The sequence below is a fragment of the Echinops telfairi genome, unplaced genomic scaffold (assembly GCF_000313985.2).
Source record: "Echinops telfairi isolate 266 unplaced genomic scaffold, ASM31398v2 ScPeMD7_4;HRSCAF=17, whole genome shotgun sequence".
In the NCBI taxonomy this organism is placed as follows: domain Eukaryota; kingdom Metazoa; phylum Chordata; class Mammalia; order Afrosoricida; family Tenrecidae; genus Echinops; species Echinops telfairi.
The window spans coordinates 37,211,097-37,230,658 of record NW_022103900.1 but is presented as its reverse complement, the minus strand read 5'-3'; the positions used below and the strand labels follow the sequence as shown (position 1 = coordinate 37,230,658).

At 40.0% G+C, this 19,562-nt stretch overlaps 1 protein-coding gene across 1 annotated transcript in view; it reads right to left on the bottom strand.

Annotated features, from left to right (window-relative positions):
- The window catches only part of CNTNAP5 (contactin associated protein family member 5), a 1,132,484-nt gene extending 1,120,929 nt beyond the window's left edge, over positions 1–11,555 (bottom strand). Inside the window, exon 1 of the mRNA XM_030887885.2 lies at positions 11,398–11,555. Coding sequence (XP_030743745.1) covers positions 11,398–11,479 — 82 coding nt within the window. The 5' untranslated portion in view covers positions 11,480–11,555. The remainder of the gene's footprint in view (positions 1–11,397) is intronic.
- Between the last annotated feature and the right edge of the window lie 8,007 nt (positions 11,556–19,562).

Here is a 19,562-nt window from a genome sequence, read left to right as displayed (position 1 = left end):
TGAATGAATGAGGCACTGGAGAGAAGGAAGACTTAAATGAGATTCATTGAACCAACACCTCATTTTTCAACGCAATGAACCAAAAGAGCCCTTTTACTATTTATTCACCAAAAGTAGCTAGCACCTTCAGCTGTATGCAGAGAGGAAACCTGTCTCTTCACCAGTTTACCCCGTCCCCTGGCAAAAATAAAGAAGTGACTGTTGAGTTGATCCATACTCATTCCAACCCCGATGTGTCAAAGTAGAATTGTGCTCCAAGGGGTTTTGAATGGCTGTGATTTTTCAGAAGACCACTCGGAATATATTGAGTCACCACTTGCTGAGTTAGCACTAACAAGCTTAGGGTGAATGGTCTATTGCTTAATCACTTCCATCACCCAGAAACATCATCCACCTGACACTCTCCTACAAATGGATGCTGGAAACTGAGCACATGCTACAACATGTATCCCTTTCCAGATTATCTGGTTTTCCTTCGGTTGGTTCACATATGCTTTGCCCATAATACTGACACCATCTGTGAAGGCCTACTGAGTTTCCTGGAGAAGGTTTACTTAGTTCTATAGAAATAATACTCCTTTACCCGCACTATCATGGGGTGCTTTTTATGTGTCTAGTAGCAAGCAGATTTACTGAGCAAGGTTGAAATAGGGCTGAACCTACAAACAAAGTGAGGAATTAAGAAAACTCACCTATCTTTCTCAGGTGGATGCTGACAGCCTCCAGCCTCTGTGACATAGGAATTAAGTGGGAATTCATCTCTATTTGTCTTCATAATTGGAAAGAGAGCCATTCTATCACCACTTGAGAACAGAAACACAGTTGTCCTTGCCCTGCTTTGCATTATTAGTCTCATTCAAGAAAACGGATGTTGAAAATCATTAAAAATTATAATGAGAACCATAATAATTGAATGCCACATTATATGTATTTTGCACAAATTAATTTAGTAATCATTGGTTAGGCATTAAAATCTGATCAACATCCTAGCGATATATTTGCCTCCATTGACTGATGATGGTGGCTGTGAACAACGTGCATTCGACACAAATCGAGCCTGGGTCTCCTGCAGGGAACACGAGAATTCTACCGATGAACCGCACCACCCAAGGCCAATGTGAACTAAGAGGACAGATGTTTGGGGGTCATCTACTTCCCAAATCAGCCAGTGAAAACCATATGAACCACAAGATCTGCTCCGCAGAGAAACACGAGCCCCAGGACCGGGCAGCACTTTACTCACGGAATCATCATGACTCGGGGCTCATTTGAAAGTAACTAATAATAACAACACACGTAGGCTCACCTTAACTCCACAGGGTCCAGGTATCCTTAGAAAATATTTTTTCAGTGATAATTAAGTCAATTCAGAACTGTGTGATTGATGCCCCTTTCTCAGACTTTTACCATCTTCCCTTTGCCCCCATGTTGTGCCTGGCCATATGGTGTCTAGACAAAATCAACGGGCTAGCAATGCCTGCTTTGGGTATCTTTAACATTCTTAATTATTGCCCTTGTCCAAGTCAGAACTTCCTATTTTCACTTTCCAATAGTGTCTTCTCTATTAAATTGTCTTCTAGAAAGGTACCATTACTTTCAGTCAATTACAACTTAGTATACATTATATTCCTATATTTCTCTCAGTGGAGATTTGATTCTTAAAATCTATATGAATTGAAAGGATGTTTTCGATACTAGAAAACTTCAGGGACTTACGGAATTGATTGAGGAATCATTTGGGATCAGGTACGTGGATGTGTGTTGAAATCAAGTGGGTTTTCCCAAGTACTGTGATGATGATGGAGCCATGGCAGAACGGCTCTCTTTAGATGCTTAGTTGTGAGATTTCACAGTGCATTTCCGAGCCAACATAGCTCAACACAGCATTACTTGAACCTAACAGAATTTTTACCCGCCTCCTCTTACATCCTTTGTATAATAATAAACTCAGAGGGAAGTCACTGATGATGCATAACACAAACAGTTAGATGAGAATGAGAAATGGAAAGGAGAGGAATGGAAGGTGAGGGAAAAGGTGGGAGTGAGAGATAAACAACTTGATATGTTGTCTGTCTGTTAGGCAATTCCATGTTGGACTAGGATTTGTTTTGGACTGTTTTCAGAAGGATATTTCTGCTTCCAAAAGTGGATAAAGAAAATCTACATTACAAGCAGTGTTTTAGCATTTCCTTCTACTTTCTGTCTTCAACATTACTACTGCCATCCTTTAAAACTCAATCAATTCAACTGGTTCCATGAACAGATGGCATTCATCAACCCCAAGAATATACACAAAGGCAGTTAGAAATATAGAGACATGGAATTTATGCCAGTATATCAATTACCAATGGTAGCAAAGAAACATGGCATACTGAACCTCCTCCTATACAGATTTACAGTTTCAGAAACCCAAGGAAATCATTCTATTCTTATAATGTCACTATGAATCAGAATTAACTCAAAGGTACAGTTGTGGGGTTGGGGTGGATATTATTTCTTCACTTTGTTAAGTCTGACTTTATCTAAGCATTAGCTTAAATTTCACTTTCCCCAAGGAGTCTTCCTTAATGCTCCAGGAAGTTTGAAATGTTCATTGTATGCCTTAGATTCCAGCTTGCATGTGCCGCTGTGATAGTACTTGTCATTTTGACATAATGAAAGACATTTAGTTCATGAATTATCTCTTTTAGTCCATTTTTTAAAATTTCTTCAGTATCAGAGAAAATGTCCGTTTAAGAAAGCGTATTCATTTGGGAAGAGTATTGCATGCTTCTTGGATGCAGTACAGCCAGAATACTCCTTAGTCGCAAGGATGGTGAGATTTCATCTCGTGTACTTGGACATGGGATCAGAAGAGACTGCTCCCTCATAAAGAGCATCACACTTGTTAAAGGAGAAGAGCAGCCAAAAAGGGGGCAGACTTTCACTAAGATGAACAGACACAGTAGCTGCAACAGTGAGCCTGAGAATCACTGTGAGGATGACCCAGGACAGGCGGTGTTTCGTTCGGTTGTACATAGGGTCGCTATGAGTCAGAAGCGACTCCCCAGCACCTAAAAACAACAACAACACAGATAAGCTACTAACCCTTCATGATTTTTCTTTTAAAAGGCTCACAAAGAAGCCTTATAGAGTTTTCACATTAATTTATGAGGTTTGCAATAAAAGAAGGTATTGGCCCTGTAGAATGGGATCCAGCATTTATATTCTTATACAAAATAATGAGTTATAAAAAATGTGCTTTTTCAGACTATTAAACCCTTAGTAAGATTGCATAAACAAATTTGGTACCAAAGTCAGAAGAAGAAGTTTTCTTTTTTTATAAGCATTGGTTATTTAGCACACAAGTAAGGTAATCTCAGCAAGCAGTCAAAGCAATGTGATTTTGTGTAGACTTAGGGGACTATTTCCTAGATCTCAATCTAATAAATGGACCTAAATTTTGTTCTTTTATTTCACATCTCACATTGTAACATGCCCTTGTTAGTCTCAAGGCTAACAAGTAACTGACATGCCCTTGTTCGACCCAAGTCCCAACAATGTAGAACTTGTTGGTAGGTACCATCGTCTGTTCTGACACAGAGGGGTCCCAGGTACAACAAAATAGAACACTTCCAGGTCCTGCACCATCCTCACAATTTTTCCTTTGATTGAGCTCGCTGTTACAGCCACTGTGCCAATCCCTCTTGTTGATGGTCTTTTCCTCTGCCCCTTTGCTTTACCAACCATGATGTCCTTCTCCAGAGATTGGACTCTCCTGCCAACATGTCTAAAGTATGTGAGATGAAGTCTTGCCACCATTGCCTCTAAGGAGCATTCTGGCTTTACTTCTTCTAAGACAGGGTTGTTCTAACAGAACATGGTAACTTCAATATTCTTTGCCAGTACCACAAATCAAATGGATCCATTATTCTCTGGTCTTCCTCATCAGTGTCCAACTTTCACATGCATATGTGCTAACTTGAAATGCCATGGCTTGAGCCAGGCTCACCTTAGCCCTCAAAGTAACATCTATGCTTTTCAAAAGTTTACCATCATGCTTACCATCTGTAAAGCCCTCTTTAAAGTGGTCTTGTGTAGCAGATTTGCACAATGCAAAGCATCATTTGAAGACTCTAGGATGATAGATAATTTATTTAGAAATAAACATTCTTAAGACAAATATTTTAATTTATTAATTTTTGAAATATACTAGGAGTTGGATATATAGAATATGCAAGTAAAATATACATATCAAAAAATTTTAATATATTTGGGAAGTCTAGGATTATAATTTTTAAAACTATGTAAATATAATATGTTACTTGGGGGGAATTATGTATATGTATGAGGATAAAGGAGTTGATTGGGGGGAAAAGAGGGGAAAATAAGTAAGCTTTCTTGGTCAAGTAGCAGCAAATGTAAATACGTGCAAGGGGATGTGAAACCATGAAGGGAATGTAAAGGTGTCAGACAGTAGTCAAAACTTAGGACATCTTGTGGGAAGAATGAAAGGGGCATTGGTGACTTGGTGGGGTACACATTGAACGGCTAACCTCAAGGTCAGCTGCCAATCACCAGGTGCTCAGTGTGAGAAAGATGAGCCTTTTTCACGTCCATAAGGATTTACAGCCTCAGAAACCCACAGGGGCAGTTCCCATCTCTCCTAACGGGTAGCTATGATTCAGAATGCACTTGACGGTAATGAGTGGGTCTGACTGCACTGTAGAAGGGATGAAGGAGTTCATCCAGGACAGATCAGGATTATCCTTCGGCTGATATCAATAGTTTACATTGGTCATTTAATAAATATGAGAGCAGGTTAAGAAAATGATAACTACAAACTCATAGATGCTGCTATTCAACAAAAAATATCTAAATGTTAAGCTACCTGTTCTCAACATATCCTTTCTCTAGGCCTATATGCTTCTAAAGGTTGTGTTTCCATCTCTGTAAGCTTTCCCTGAAGAATTCTACCCTGTTCAATTTACAATGCATAAAAATGACAGTTTGCACATACTTGAAAGACTCAAATCATGTCTGTATAAATGATCTTTGAATTTAGGAAGCAAAAATAAGTCTGACGGATCAGGGCTTTCAGGGAGAATGAGGTAAAGTTTCCCAATGTAAGTCTCCTAGGACAGCCCTGACTGCCCCGTAGGGAAAAAGCAGGTGCATAGTTGTAAATAGAAAGGGGGAAAAAATCCTAAGTGTGACTTGGCTGGCCTTTTTATCGCCACTGTAGTTTTCTATTTTCTTAACACGTTTAAAAAATAAGTTCTCATGGATGTCCTGTGTGCCTCAAGAAAATCTATCAAAATTGCCCATTTAGAGTTCAAAAAAAAAACTCAATATGACCTTCTGAGCTGCCTTGAATTTAGCTGACCCAGCAGATTGGCTTGGCAACCACTGTTTTGAATGGATTGGTCTCTGGATTGTGTTGATAAATCCAAGATTCCCTCTTGGTTATGATTCAAATCATACAAGTATGTTATTGAGTTTCAATCTTGCTTTAAAAATAGATACAAAACCAGCTCTTTCAGTTGGCTGACCTTCATAAAAAGCTTTTGGCATCCATTGAGTCAAAAGTTGGTGAGGTCAAGACAGTCATTTAAAACTGAAACAGTCAAACCATGTGTCAAACCAACTTCAGAAACTATTACGTCAGTGTATTCCAGTCTTCTTCCACTAGTTACTGGACTTCAGCCACAGCTTCTTTTAGTTGTTGAACTTGACTTTTCCCCCTCTCTTGGCTCACCTTTGAGATCTTCACATTATAATAGATAGAATTGTGTTCCCCCAAACCATATCAACTTGATTGGGTGAGGAATCTCAGTGGTTTCACAGTTATGTAATGATGTAATTTCAGTTATGTGATGATTCCCCATGATATAATCTGATGTGATTAGGCAATTGTAAACTACTTGAGGGTGAGATTCAAGACCCTTAGTCCCATCTCATCCCAAATCTGATTGAAGGGAATGTCCCTGGTGGTGTGGGTAACGCCTTTTTTCTTAGAAGAGCTGTTAAGAAGAGAGAAATAAGCAGGGAAAGAGGAACCTATTATCATCAAGAAAGAAGCACTGGGCATGAAGAGCATCCTTTTGACCCAGTTTCCTGCACTGGAAACTTCCTAGATCCAAGGGAAAATTGATACCAGGACACTTGGAGATCTCTAAGTAGTTCTGAACCTACAGGTGCTGACAGAGACCAGGAATTTTCTCTTAAACTATGAGCCAACACAGATTTTTAAAAAAATCTCCCCCCAGAGTTAGTGTTGTGAACTGGGACTTACAGCCTCCTAAACTGTGATAGAAAAAACATCTATCCCTTAAAGCCAATTCTTTGTGGTATTTCTGTTGTAACAGCACTAGATAACTAAGACATTGACTGTCTTAAAATGTGTCATTCATCTAAAAACTGGTTGTATGTGAAGCACTATTTCCATAAACTTGTTGTAACGCCTCAATGATTTGTGAAGAAATCCATTTATATTCTTAAAAATTAGATATTAGCTCTGACCTCAAATTTTTTTCCCCATATCACAAAAGTATACAGACCAAGACAAGTGTGCCACTGAGGGGAATTGTCTGAAGCTATCAACTCACCACCAAGACATGTTTAAACATGTTTGGAGTAAACCCAACATCTGTAGACTTGCAAGACTTGAAGTTGAGAGAGGTACCTTTCATGATATTGTTATATACAAGTATGTTTGTGTATATGTAGAGAAGCTCTTGGCAAGTTTCCAGAAAGGCTGTGTCCTAATCAACCATATTTTCAAAGTATGTATGAAATTGTCAAGTACCAGCCAATCCTCCAGATATGAAGTATTTTATCTTTGATCATTGGTATGTTTGCTATCTTTCATCATACCCAGTTTCTAAATGTTTGATTGTTTTACTTAGCTATGACTCCGGAGTGGCTCTGGTGGAAACTTACACTTTCATCTTTGTACTAAGAATAGAGCTACAAAGTCCAACCCTGGGGAGCCCAAGGTCACCTTTTCACGGATGCTCATACACAGAGCCTAACTGAATACATGTGAAGCACATTCATATCATTCAAAAAGATATATATATATATATATATATATATATATATATATAGCTCTGTTTTGTGATCTTAGGGGAATGACTAACATTTACTGACTCTGTGGGCAAGTTCCCTGGTTGCTAAGTGGGTTACTCCTTGAGCTGCTAACTGCAAGGTCAATGGTTCAAAATCACCAGCTGTTCTGCCAGAGAAAGACTGGCTTTTGACTCCCATGAAGAGTCACAGCCTCAGAAACCCCCCGGGCCATTCTACCCTGTCCTATAGAGTCACTGAATCGGGATCCAGGGCAGTGAGTTTGGTTGGGTTTTGGTAGTCGCTATGTGTCTAAACCAACCCAATGGCCTGGCTTTGGTCTGGTTTATTAACTTTAAATGTATCCACTTGAAAATTGGATTAAAAACACATCTAGCTATACTGAATTGCTAAGTTATGTAGGCATATTATATGACATAAGAGCTGCAAATTCAAATCAGCTAATATGCTTGTTATTCTAAATATAGTTAAGACTTTGGGATACAATCAACCCAGAGAAACTGAAATAGAATGATCAAGTATAAATACAATGACCAGTAAGTAATATCAGCAGGCCAAGACAAAATGGATCAGGACTAGATAGGACCTAACCAATTTCTTCATTTAATGCATCAGAATCACAACGATAAATGAGTAACCTTTACAAGGTCACCAGGCCAAAAGTGGAAGTTTTAATGAATGAAGACAGAATCCATTTTATTTTGAACAAAAACTGTCCCTATTGGCCCCAAGTAAGTACACCGTGGCCTCAAGATAAAGTCCCGTTGATTTCATCTCTAGCATATGATGACCTTTGAGATAAATAGACTCCTTCCTCACCTTCTTAACAGAAGACAATACGTCTTTTAAACATAGACCCCATGGGGCAGGGCACTGGCTTAGGAGCTAAAGTGCCTTAGGTGTCTACTTTAGGACTGCTGCCATTCTTGGATGTTTTAAATGAAGTGCTGCTAGAATAAAGTGCGTTGGCGTCTTCTTTCAGAGTTAGTTCTGTGTCAACCTAAACCTAACTTGTTCAACAAAGTTATTTAAGGTTCTTGGAGATAATTCAAAGTGAATTTTGGGTCAAAAATTAAGGCTTTTTGTAATCATACACCATCACTTATTGTTAAAAATAAAGTGAAGAGTGGCCTCCATTTCTCCCACACATTCCTAGCATCTTCTGCGTGCTGGTTCTAACATTACAAAAGCCTTTCAACATACCAAATACTTGAAGAATATTTTCCATAAGAAAATTGGATTATGCAATCTTTGGGAGAAGAGTCATATCTAATTGCAGCTCTATCCCCAGGTAGGTGAGCACAAGAATGTTGCCTAACCTGACAGATATTTGACACCTTAGCTGTGGCATAAGGAGGGGAGAATTCCTAGCTCTTCAGACTCCTAGTTTCACTTTAACCAACTATCAAATCACATTGCTTCTTCTTGTATCAAATAAGTATATTATATGTAAAATGCTTTTTCATTTAACATTGGCCTATTATATCTACATTTGAAATTAGCTAATTCCCTCAGGGTAAACCCAAAGGAAATATTGTAGGGATTTAATATCCTGAAAATTTGGAGTGAGGGAATTTCCAGAGTTTTTATTACTTGTAGGTAATTATGTCCTCTGCACAGATTCATAATATCTAGATTGCAGCTGGCCCTTACAACCTGACTTTATTTGAATTTTGTCTAATTAGAAATTTATAAAATAGGTGTCCATGTTTTTGTCACATTATAAAAAAAATAAATACACACACCGCACTTCCACACATACAAAACAGCAGCAACAGCAAATTATTTTAAGAAGAATGGAGGAAACATAAAGTTATTTTAACTTGAACCAAGTCCACAGGCATAGCTAGGTACTGTGGAGCATCTTGGATTTGCAAATCCTCTACTTCTAAGACCACTGCCTCAAAATGACTTGACACATTATTCAAAATATAGAAAGAATGGTCTTGGAAGAATGTTTTCAGAATGTTTCAAAAACCTGTACAAATTTATTTAATTAGAAAGGAAACTTCTATTCCCCAATATTTGCCTATGACTTATAAATGTAGTATATATAACTAGTTAACAAATGTTTCCCTTATATTTCATGGATAGAATATGGGGACAATGAAAGTTTGTGGGATTTTGGGAATTTAATGTTTGTTTGTTTGTTTGTTTTCCTTAGAGGTTCTGCATCATAGGTGATAAACACCACTAATATGTTTTTAGTCCAAATGTAATTTTCTGCTGTTCTCCTATTGTTCACTGAATGAATGCATACTGCATCACATACAAAATTAAAAGAAAAAGTATTACTGTTTTTAGGAACATTGACCCCAAAATATTTAAGGAGCAGCCTGCATCCTATGAAATGGTGATGGAGAAATTACAGTCACTGATGAAATAATAGAGCTCGTTATGACAAAGTTTCCTTTTAAATGCTCAGAATTAGCTTTATTGTTGCATCAGAAAAGACCAGCATGAATCTGAAGGCTATGCCATTTAGATTTTAGGAAGACTGTTAAAACATTAAATATAATGCAATTAATTTATAGAAAATACCATTTTAGAATGTATTATTGTCCCAACCCTTAAGAAAAGGTTTACATGAATAACCCAAGTCATATTCCCTGAGTATTTTTTATTTCACCCTTATTCCTTACTTCCCACCTTTGTGTAGCTTCAAAGTATTCACTCTCTTCAGATAAGGTAAATGTGCCATTCTGAAAACACAGCTATTTTGTAGCCACACCTTTACATCATTGGCAGAATACTGACCTCTAGTGTTCTAGAAGGTCGAGGCACTACCTCTGTGCCATGCCTGACTTCCTCAGACAAAACCACTTAGATCTTTTTTTTTTTGTTTCTAAAACATTAGGGGAACGATTTCACTTTAAAATGTTTAATTAATGTATATATACAGTGAATTTTAACCTGTCATTACCTGTTTGCTGAAATAATTTTAAAACTAAGGTCCTTCTTTTTAAAGCAATGACTCACTTTCTTCCTTTAAGCATACAATGTTTCATCAAACTTGTATAAGGTATTGCCACTAACTATAGGTGTGGGACCTCAAACTTCTTTATAAGCAAAAACACCAGTTAGTCTTTGGGACATTTGGCCATTTTCAGCATATAACTTTATCTAAGCGTGTTCCCCTAAGATAGAAGACACGCTCTAAGTCCTCTTGGAGATAGTTGGGGGTGGGGGTGGGGGGGGTGAGGTTGGCAGACTCTGAAAGGGTAAGTCGTCTCTCTCCTTTTCACTATCAGTGGTTGTGCAGATTACAAAAACACAACCCCACTGTTTTCATACAAGTCATCTTTCTGAGTTCCTTGGAGGAGATGGGAGAAAACAGAGGAAGCCAAGAAACTTGGGCGGCTTTGATAAACCATCTTTGGAAATGGTACACATGGCTTAATTGCATTCATTCTCATTTAGGAGTTCCCAGAGCTGGAGAGGGGAAATGAAATAAAATAGATAAATTAATAATTAAACCTTCCCCCTCCTCTGCCTACAGAGGCAGCTGAGCAATGGAGCTTAAACCTCAGATCATTCTAGTAATTTATTCAAGTTTGATGAACTGGGCTCTTTAAATACACAGTGCAGGTGTTGGATCCCCAGGTGTCCAGCCTACCTGCCTATTAAAGTAAATGCCCTGCTCTGGTGAGGTTAGAGCTCAGGCACCACAGTGTACACTTATGGCATACTCATTATGTGCTCTTTGGCACAAAGATTTTGGGGGTGGGGAGTGCATCAACATTCTGCCTCCTCTAACCCGGGCAGCCATTGATCTTGTGGTTTGACTACATAGTGCCTTGACTCTTAGGCCAGAAGTATCAATCCTGTTAAACCTGTATCTCTTGGTTGCAAGATACCCCACTGGAGCCTCCTGCCTAAGGGAGAGCTGAAAGCCCTGTAAAGCGCTGGGAATTCTGCAAATTCAAAGCAGTGGCGTTCTAAGATGAGCTCTACTGTCACCTCGCACGGTGGCCAAGAGTGTATCTGTCTGGAAGCTCAGCTCCTGGAGTGTGCCGCCTGAACCTCTGGCCCTTCTCTGGAAGAACCCAGGCCGAGTTAGCGGGAGACTTCAGGGGAAGAACCTTCCCTTCTCCCCCTGGAACTTTGCTATTAGCGGAGAGGGCCGGGAATCCAGTGGGCTGGCTCCTCTTAGCTCTGCTAACTTTTGGGAGGGTTGAGGGTGATGGAACCATACCAATCACCATTGTTTAAGCCCCCAGGCTTCGGAACCACCAGAACACATTTAAGCAGTTGAGCGTGTTTTCCTGTTAGTAGCCTTTCTCACCTTCTTTATACCGCCCCCACCCCGCCCCAGTCCCGCTTACTCACAATTTGTCGCCGTTAATCCTAAATGCCACCAGCCTGAGAAGAGCAAAGTCAAAACGCTGGTCAGCCATGGTATAGAATCCATTTCCCTGGAGTAAGCGGTCCGGTCCCTTCCAATTGAATCCCAAATTCGTAGGCTCCAGCCAAGGCTTTTCCCTTTCTCTCTCTCTCTCTCTCTTTCTCTCTTCTCTGCACCTCCTGGCCCCCTCCCGCCCACCCCCTGGAAGAGCGATCGCTCCTTCACTCCATCCTGAGCCCAGGAGCTCTGGCAAACGTGACGGCGCTTCTCCGGAGCTGCGGCTGAAGCTGAGGTCCCGGCAGCCGCCCCTCGCTGCACCAGCCTTCCTCGCCCTCCCTCCTGGAAGGTGCGCATGCAAGTCAACCACTACGAACAGCGAGCTCCGCGGACGCCCAGTCCACCTGCTCTGGAACGGGAGCTGGAATCAGCACCCGGGAAGCGGACAGCTCCCATAGGCGCGCGCAGCCGCGCAGCGACGCCCCCAGCCAGGCCCGCCCCACGCCGCCGAGCGGTGCGGCCTGGGCGGCTCCTCCCGGCTCCGCGCTCCTCTTGGCGGGCTGGCTCCACCGCCGCAGCGGCTGGTTGCGCCTACCTGGGGGAAGGTGGGAGACCAGTCTCACCCATCTCCCTTTCTCTCCTCCTCTCCCCTCCTCTCTGCCCCTCTCCCTTCCTCTCCCCACTCTCTCCACCTTTCTCCACTTCTCCCCGCTCTCTACTTCACCCCCTCTCCCCCTTTCTCTCCCTGCCCACCCTGTGTCCGCCTCCCTCTCTTTCTCCACCCCTATCCCTATCTCTCTCCCTTTCCCCACTCCTCCCCTCTCTCCATCTCCCTCCCCCTCAGCGCCCGCTCTCTCCTTCTCTCCCCCTCCCCTATCTCCACCTCTCCTTCCCTCTCTCCACCTCTCTCCCTGTCTCTCTCCCAGCCCCTCCACTTACCCCATCTCCATTTCTCCTCCCCTCTCTCCCTCTCTTTGTCACTACCCCCTCCACCTCCCCCTGCCCCCTCTCTCTCACCCCTCTCCCTCTCGTCTTTTACCTCTTTTCTCCCTCCTCTCCCACTCTATTCCCCTCTCCCCCCGCCTCCACCCCCTCTCTCCTCTTTGCCCTCCTATCCCCCTTGGTCCCCCTCTCCCTGTCCCTTCCCCTCCTTGTGTCCCCCCTCCCTCTGCCCCCCTCTCTCTCCCTTCTTTCCCCCTCACTTCTCCCCAGTCTTCCTCTTCTCTCTCACCCCAACTCTCCCCTCTGACCCCCTCTGTTTCTCCTCTCTCCCCTCTCCCTCCTCTCTCTCTCCCCACTCTGCCCCCTCCTCCCACCTTCTACCCCTCCCCCTCTGTTCCTCCCTTCAGCTTTACTTTCCAGGCCCTTCCCCCAATTTGGGTTTGAGTATAGGTATTAAACTAGGCTCTAGAGAATGCTGCCTAATGGATGCAAAGAGAAGTTGGAAGCCTGAGAGCAGTAGAACAGGGAGATTTCCCTCAGAAAGCTTTGTAAGACTCCAGTGAGATTTTTTTTTGGAGAGGATAGGGGAAGGGAAGAGGAAACACAGCTGAATTATGTGATCTAATAGAGTCACTTGGATTTGATGGCAATGAGCAGGCGTTTGTAGGGAAGGCAGCTGGTATTGATGTTGCTGGGATTTCTGATTTAGTGGTTTGACATTAGGTCCACCCCCCCCCCACCCCCCCGGATTTTGAGACCTAAGACTGTATGTCCACTGGTCCTCTCTGATTCAGCGTCTCACTTTGCAGCTGATGTGTTTCTTTGGGGACATATTGCATGGTTGTTAGGGGAGAAGGTTCTGACTCCTAAGAGGAAAGAAGAAAAGAGGTAGAAGCAAATTGTGTATGGTAGTCCAAAGGCTTAAGGTGGCAAGCTGTGGTTAAGTAGTGGATTTGACGTCCCAGGACTCCACGTGAGACATTTAAATTTAAAAGCTGGGAGGGAGAACAAATTTTTTGGCTTCTCCCTAGAGGCTCCCTATTAGAAACCTATTTCTGACTTGCCTTTTAGTGTTTATCTGGGGACTCTTGCTTTTCCATAAATCAACTTATTTTGTATTTAAATTTTTTTATTGGAAACTGTTGGAAAGCTGTTAAATTTAACTCTGTTCTTCTATGCAAACTTTGCAATCAAGGTACAGGTAAGAGTCTGTGTCTGCTGCCTGGTCCCTTACAGTGGCTATGATTCAGTTTGGTTTACACCATAAATTTCTTGACACCCTCTGGTCTTCAGCAGGTCTTCAGCCTGTTAACAGCAGGTGAGGTTGGCGAGCTTTCAGGAAACTCGTTTGGTTAGAGCTGAACTCATATCTTTTGAATACTGAAAGACGGTTAGTGGAAACTGGATTAGCGGGATCATTATCTTAGTAGAGGGAAAATGAGCCTAAGTGTCTTCTCATAAGTGAATGCTCCTCTTACGTATAGCTGAACTGAAGATAACGGTGCTGTACAGTCGGGTCCTAAGTACAAAAGAGTGAGACACCGCCAGGTCCTGCGCCATCTTCACGACTGCTCCTGTGTTTGAACGCAGCCTTGCCTCTGTGTCCATCCATCTTATTGAGGGTCTTCTTCCTTTTTGCTGCCCCTCTACTGAGGATGACGCCCTTCTCCAGGAATTGGTCTCTCTGGCAACATGTCACTAATTTCTTGGGCAACCCAAAATATTTCTCCAGCAGAGGCTTCCATTTGGGGAAAAGGCTATGTCCAAGAAATAACAATTCATGAACTATCAAAGCTGTGTTACTCTGTTGGAAGTGTTTAAGGAAAGTGCTACTGGGGCTCAAATTCCTTCTACTGGAGAACCCTGGTTTTTATGGCCCCAGATTATAGAACCTTCCATCATTTCATACCTGGAGGTAAACACTATCAATTTGGTAAATATTATTCATATGTATACATATTTATATATATACATATGTATAACTACATGCATTTATGTTTAAACCATATTCACTATTGTCTTATTGTTTCCGTTGTTTTAAGTAGCATTTAAGGAATATGTCTTAACTTTGAATCTTTCTCAATATTAAGTATTTGAAATTAATATATTTAGATACCTGCTATCCTAGTTATTTTAATTATGTATTCTATTTTAAGAAGATGCCACAATTTATCCATTATTCCTTCTGTTTATGGCTCCAGGCTGTAGACTTCCATTTGTTTCTAATAGAAACAATGTAATTTTTTACCCATCTTCTCTTTTTCCCTCAGAGGCATACTTAGGAGTAGAATTTCTGCATCAAAAGAAATGCTCCTTTTCAGCTGTAGTATCAGCATTCACTTTGTAAAACAATGGTACCAATTCATCCTCCTCTCTCAGCAATGTCTGACCTTCCTCCTAGCTCTAAAGCTACCAGTGTGGACAGCAAACTCACTGCCATCAAGCCTAGCAGTGCTGACTCCCAGTGACCCCTGTGGGTTTCTGAGACTAACTCTTTACTAGAGTAGAAAGCCAAGTCTCTCTCCCAGTATGCAGGTCCCCTCTTTTGACAAATGCGGAAATGATATCCAGAGTGCATAGCTACTTTATCTCCCCAATATATTATTCCATCTTCTACACCTCATCCCCTCTTCTATATCTCTTCAGAAGATCTCTTGTTAAATAAAAACTTTTAAAACTTATAGAGGACATTTTCTCTTTTAAAACTTTTAAAAACTTTTAAAACATATAGAGGACCGAAGGACTCAGGTGAAAATACCTATGCTGTTATATAATAGGTTTGGAATATAAATTATAAGGTACTCAAACTGTCACCATGATGTCCTCACACTGTAGAAGCTCTTCAAGTTACTATCAGTATTGGATTTGGTGTTTAGATGTTCATATGTAAACCCAGGATATGGAATATGAATTTGCCTCATTTAAAGCCTTATTTACAGTTGTTTTTTCTCTCTCAAACACATCTGTTATTACATCAACTTTGTGCTTTAAACTGCATGTTTGTATAAAATGTGTTAATATTCAGTAAACACTGTGGTTCTGAATGCAGGGAGAGGTAAAGCCTGTTCCCCTTAGAAAATAGTAAACAGTGCCTTCTTTGGGAGGGAGATACTGTGCCAGCAAGTTTTGTTAACAACAGAATATTAATCACGATCTTTTCCTTCAAGGCTGATATTTGCCTTTTGAATTTCTCTTGTAAACTTTTTTAGTAATAAGTCTACCTTCCAACAGGTGGAACAGAAACTACGTAATCTCTCCTTTTTTCCCATTATTGTTTTAGGGAAGAAGGACTCCTATTTGAAACCCACTTTGTTTTCAACACCTCTCAAAGTTCAGCAATGAGAGAGAAGTTTGAATGCTGGTCGAAAAACGAGTGAAAAAGATCATTGAAATCCTAAAATATTTGTGTTTTAGAAGGACAAATCTGAACATTTACCCAACCAAAATTTAGATCTGAAATTCTACATCGAAAACATAAATTTGTATATTAAATCTTAAATCGAACTTAAAGGTTCCTTTGACTTTTCCCTTCAGCATTCCTATTTTCTTTCTTTTTTTTTTTAATGCTTTCTCCTTTCCCCCCCAACAGTTTATTGACATATACTCTACTTATACAATTCAATGGTTCAATCATATTAAAGCATGTTGTAAATTGCTACCACAATCAATTTTAGTACATTTTCTTCTTTCTGGTGCTCATTGTGTTAGCTTCCCTTTTCCCCTCAGTCATCCTTGCTGGGCCCCTCGGAAACTACTACTCTAGTTACTGTCTATGGATTTACCTCTCCTGGGTTTCAGAGAGAGAGAGAACAAACAGAAAAACCACACTCAAAAAAGAAGGCAGAAAATATTAAAAACTAGAACAAATTTAAAATGAGTCAGAAGGGAGACCAAGTGATAAGGTATTACATCTTAACTTCTCACCACATGTGCAACAACCCACTTCGCCTGATAGCAAGGCTATTCACGTTCCTAGTCTGCGGTCATATTCTTAAGCCACCTGGGGACCCAGCAGATGGATTCTGGGCTTTCACTGTCATCCATAGCCTTCTGCAAACTGGATGTTCAGAATGCAAACTCTCATATCATTCTCTCCTCCAGGTTTGGCTTTTATTTTTACAATTTTGGATCATGCAGGCTGGTATGCTTCTTTTCTATGGACTTTGATCCATCAACTGGAGTTTTAGCCTTCAGATATTCAATCAGTTCTCTATATAATTTTTCTAAATCCTTGTGTGAGATATGTAAAAGGTATATTTGATCATCTCCATTTTATAGAGGGGATCCTAACAGGAACGGATACTGATTAAAATGTTAAATATATCACACAGAATTCTTACAGAGCCCAACCCATAAAACCCTTGAAACTGAAAATATTTTGTATTACTTCTTTGCCTTTAGAAATCATATAGCTAAATGGAAAGTTCACTTATTATGCTTCATATATATTTTACATAGATATATGGAAGAAGAGTATATCTGTGGTCAAACTAAACTATCAGTTTTAAATATCAATAATTTTGGATTATTTTGACTTCATATGTTTTGGTTTGCTGCAATGATTACTGTCATTTGCCATCCATGTCCTCAAAATAATGTTGGCAAAATAATGAAAACAATTAGTTATTTTTTCTTTTAATTATTTTTCCCTTACACACACACACATATAATATAAACCAGTGATAGGTTACAGGATACAAGAAATGGGGGTGGGGTAGGTGTCACTGCTTATGTAAAACTTAAATTATTTTTGGAAAATAAGATATAAACACAGTAAAATTTTAAGCTAATAAACAAGTTAGTATGTGATTATATGCCAGATGACTCAGATGATAAGTGCTCTAGGAAGTTTTAAGTTGAAAACCACAGCTTTGGGAAGAAAACCTTACTGTTAGTATAACAAATCAGTCTTTCTTTTTTTGGGGGGTATAGGGATTTAAGTCACTAAGGCCTTGGAACCTGTGATAGATAGGTTTATTGTGCCAAGCTGGCCAATGAACACATGTGGGATTAATTGAAGGGCAGATAGATAAATGGCTTGGTGAGCCTCACCTTTCTTGTCTCTTGCTCTTTGATAATCAGAGCAGTGTGTGGCTGCCTTAGCTTGTTCCATGCCTCAATTTGCAAGCTACACTTCCTGTGGGACACCTAACCCGTGGACTGTGTGACTGTAGTTTGTGGTTACTTCAAGATCTGCTTTGTCACGCTACTGCAGTATACATCGCTTGGGCTGGGGACTCTTGGACCCTGTCATCTGGCTGACTGTTGGTGACCTGCCCTGCTGTTTGCTGCCTGTGGCTGGATAGCCTGAATTGCTCTACAGAGGACTCAGCTGTCGGCTTCCGTGACTTGCACCTGGTGGCCCTCCCTCAAGACTTGAAGGACTGCCAGTGTATTAGCTGTCTCAGAGAAGTGAGTTGCACTGAGCTATTTGTACTGCTCTATGGATTAATTAGTTGTTCATTTATTATATATATATCTATATATATAATATATATATTATATTTTATATATCTAGATATATAGATATATATATAGATATATATCATAAGTGTCCTGGTTTTGTTTCTCTAGAGAACCCTGTCTAACATAGTACCATAGTGGTTACACATTGGGCTGCTAACCAAGAGTTCAGCAGTTGGAAACTATTCACCATGACTTGGGACAAAGACTAAACGTTCTCCTCCCGTAAAGACTTACAATCTCAGAAATCCACAGAGACAGTTCTATCTTGTCCTTATATGGTCACCCTGTGTCAGAATTGACTCAAATTTGAATTTTTTGAGTTTTGATCCATGGAGCTTTTTGTTCAGATGAAATTAGGTCAGGTGTATTTGCTTTAAAATGAAAGTCATGTCTTATGATAACAATAGTATATTTGCACAGCAGTATATTTTCAATAGTATTTTAGTTATTTCAGGGGGAAATTTCATTACCTTTTCTTTTAGTAAAGAGTTTTATTGGGATGTAATCCAAATACACAATTCATATCATAGTTCAAACTTATCAAGAAGAGTTGAACAATCATTATCACCATCAATGTTAGAACATTTTGTTCTTTCTTGTACTTCTTATTAGGTCTCTCCTTCCTTCCAACCTTCCCAGTCCTGTCTGCAAGGATCCAGTTACTTTCTCTATAGAGTCTCTGTAGAGTCACCCATCCTGGATTTGTTAATCCAGAAAATATACAGAAACAAAACCAAAAAATCAAAAAAGCTAACAACAAAATAAAATACAGAAAAGCCCCAGTTAAAAATAAAACAGAAAATATTAAACTAGAAAACGTTTTATGGTCAAAAGGGAGATCAAATAATAAGGTGTAAGATTTTTACCTGACTACATCTGCTATAATTCACTTTCTAATGCACTCTGAATTACAGCAAGGGTATGCACATCCGTGGTCTTTGTTCACAGGGAATTCACCGGAGGCTTAATCCATATGTATTTTCCCTTTACATTTTTTTAATCACTTTACTGGGGCCTTTTTTTTAAGCTGCTATACATTTTAAATAGGTCAAATGGGAAATATAATCTGATTTTACATTTTAACCTGACTATAACTACTATATTCATCTCTACAATGTATCTACTATAATCATCTCTACTCTGATAACAGGACTATTCACATCCCTTGACTATGGTCACAGGGAATTTACTGAAGGCTTAATCTATGTTTGGATACTGCAAATGGATTTTGTGCTTCCATTGTTACCCATAGCCTGCTGTAAATGAGGTATTCACAATTTGAGCTCTGATACCCTTCCTTTATTCAGATTTGTATTGTATTATTTACAGTCCTTCTATCACACAGGCTGGTATGCTTCTTCCATGTGAACTTAGTTGACACCTCATTTAGATGGCTGCTTGTTTGAGATAAAGCCTTTAAGATTACAGATAATATTCTCTGATAGCTGGGAACTGTAGTTTTTTCACCACACTTTGCTGTAGCACCCATAACTTCAGTGATCTCTTCATGAGGGTGAGTATCAAGTAGGGCCATGTCGTAAGAACTAATTGTTCTTAGATTGGGACTAGAATTAAGTGAGACTCAAATCCATTCATATTGATAGTATCATTAATTTAGCTAATGGTAAAGAATTTAAAACACAGTTGAGAAAAGGAGATTATACAAATGTAGACCAGCTAAGAACCACAATACATGAATTATTAATTTGTATAAATAATTCTTAAGTGAATGGACACTACACAA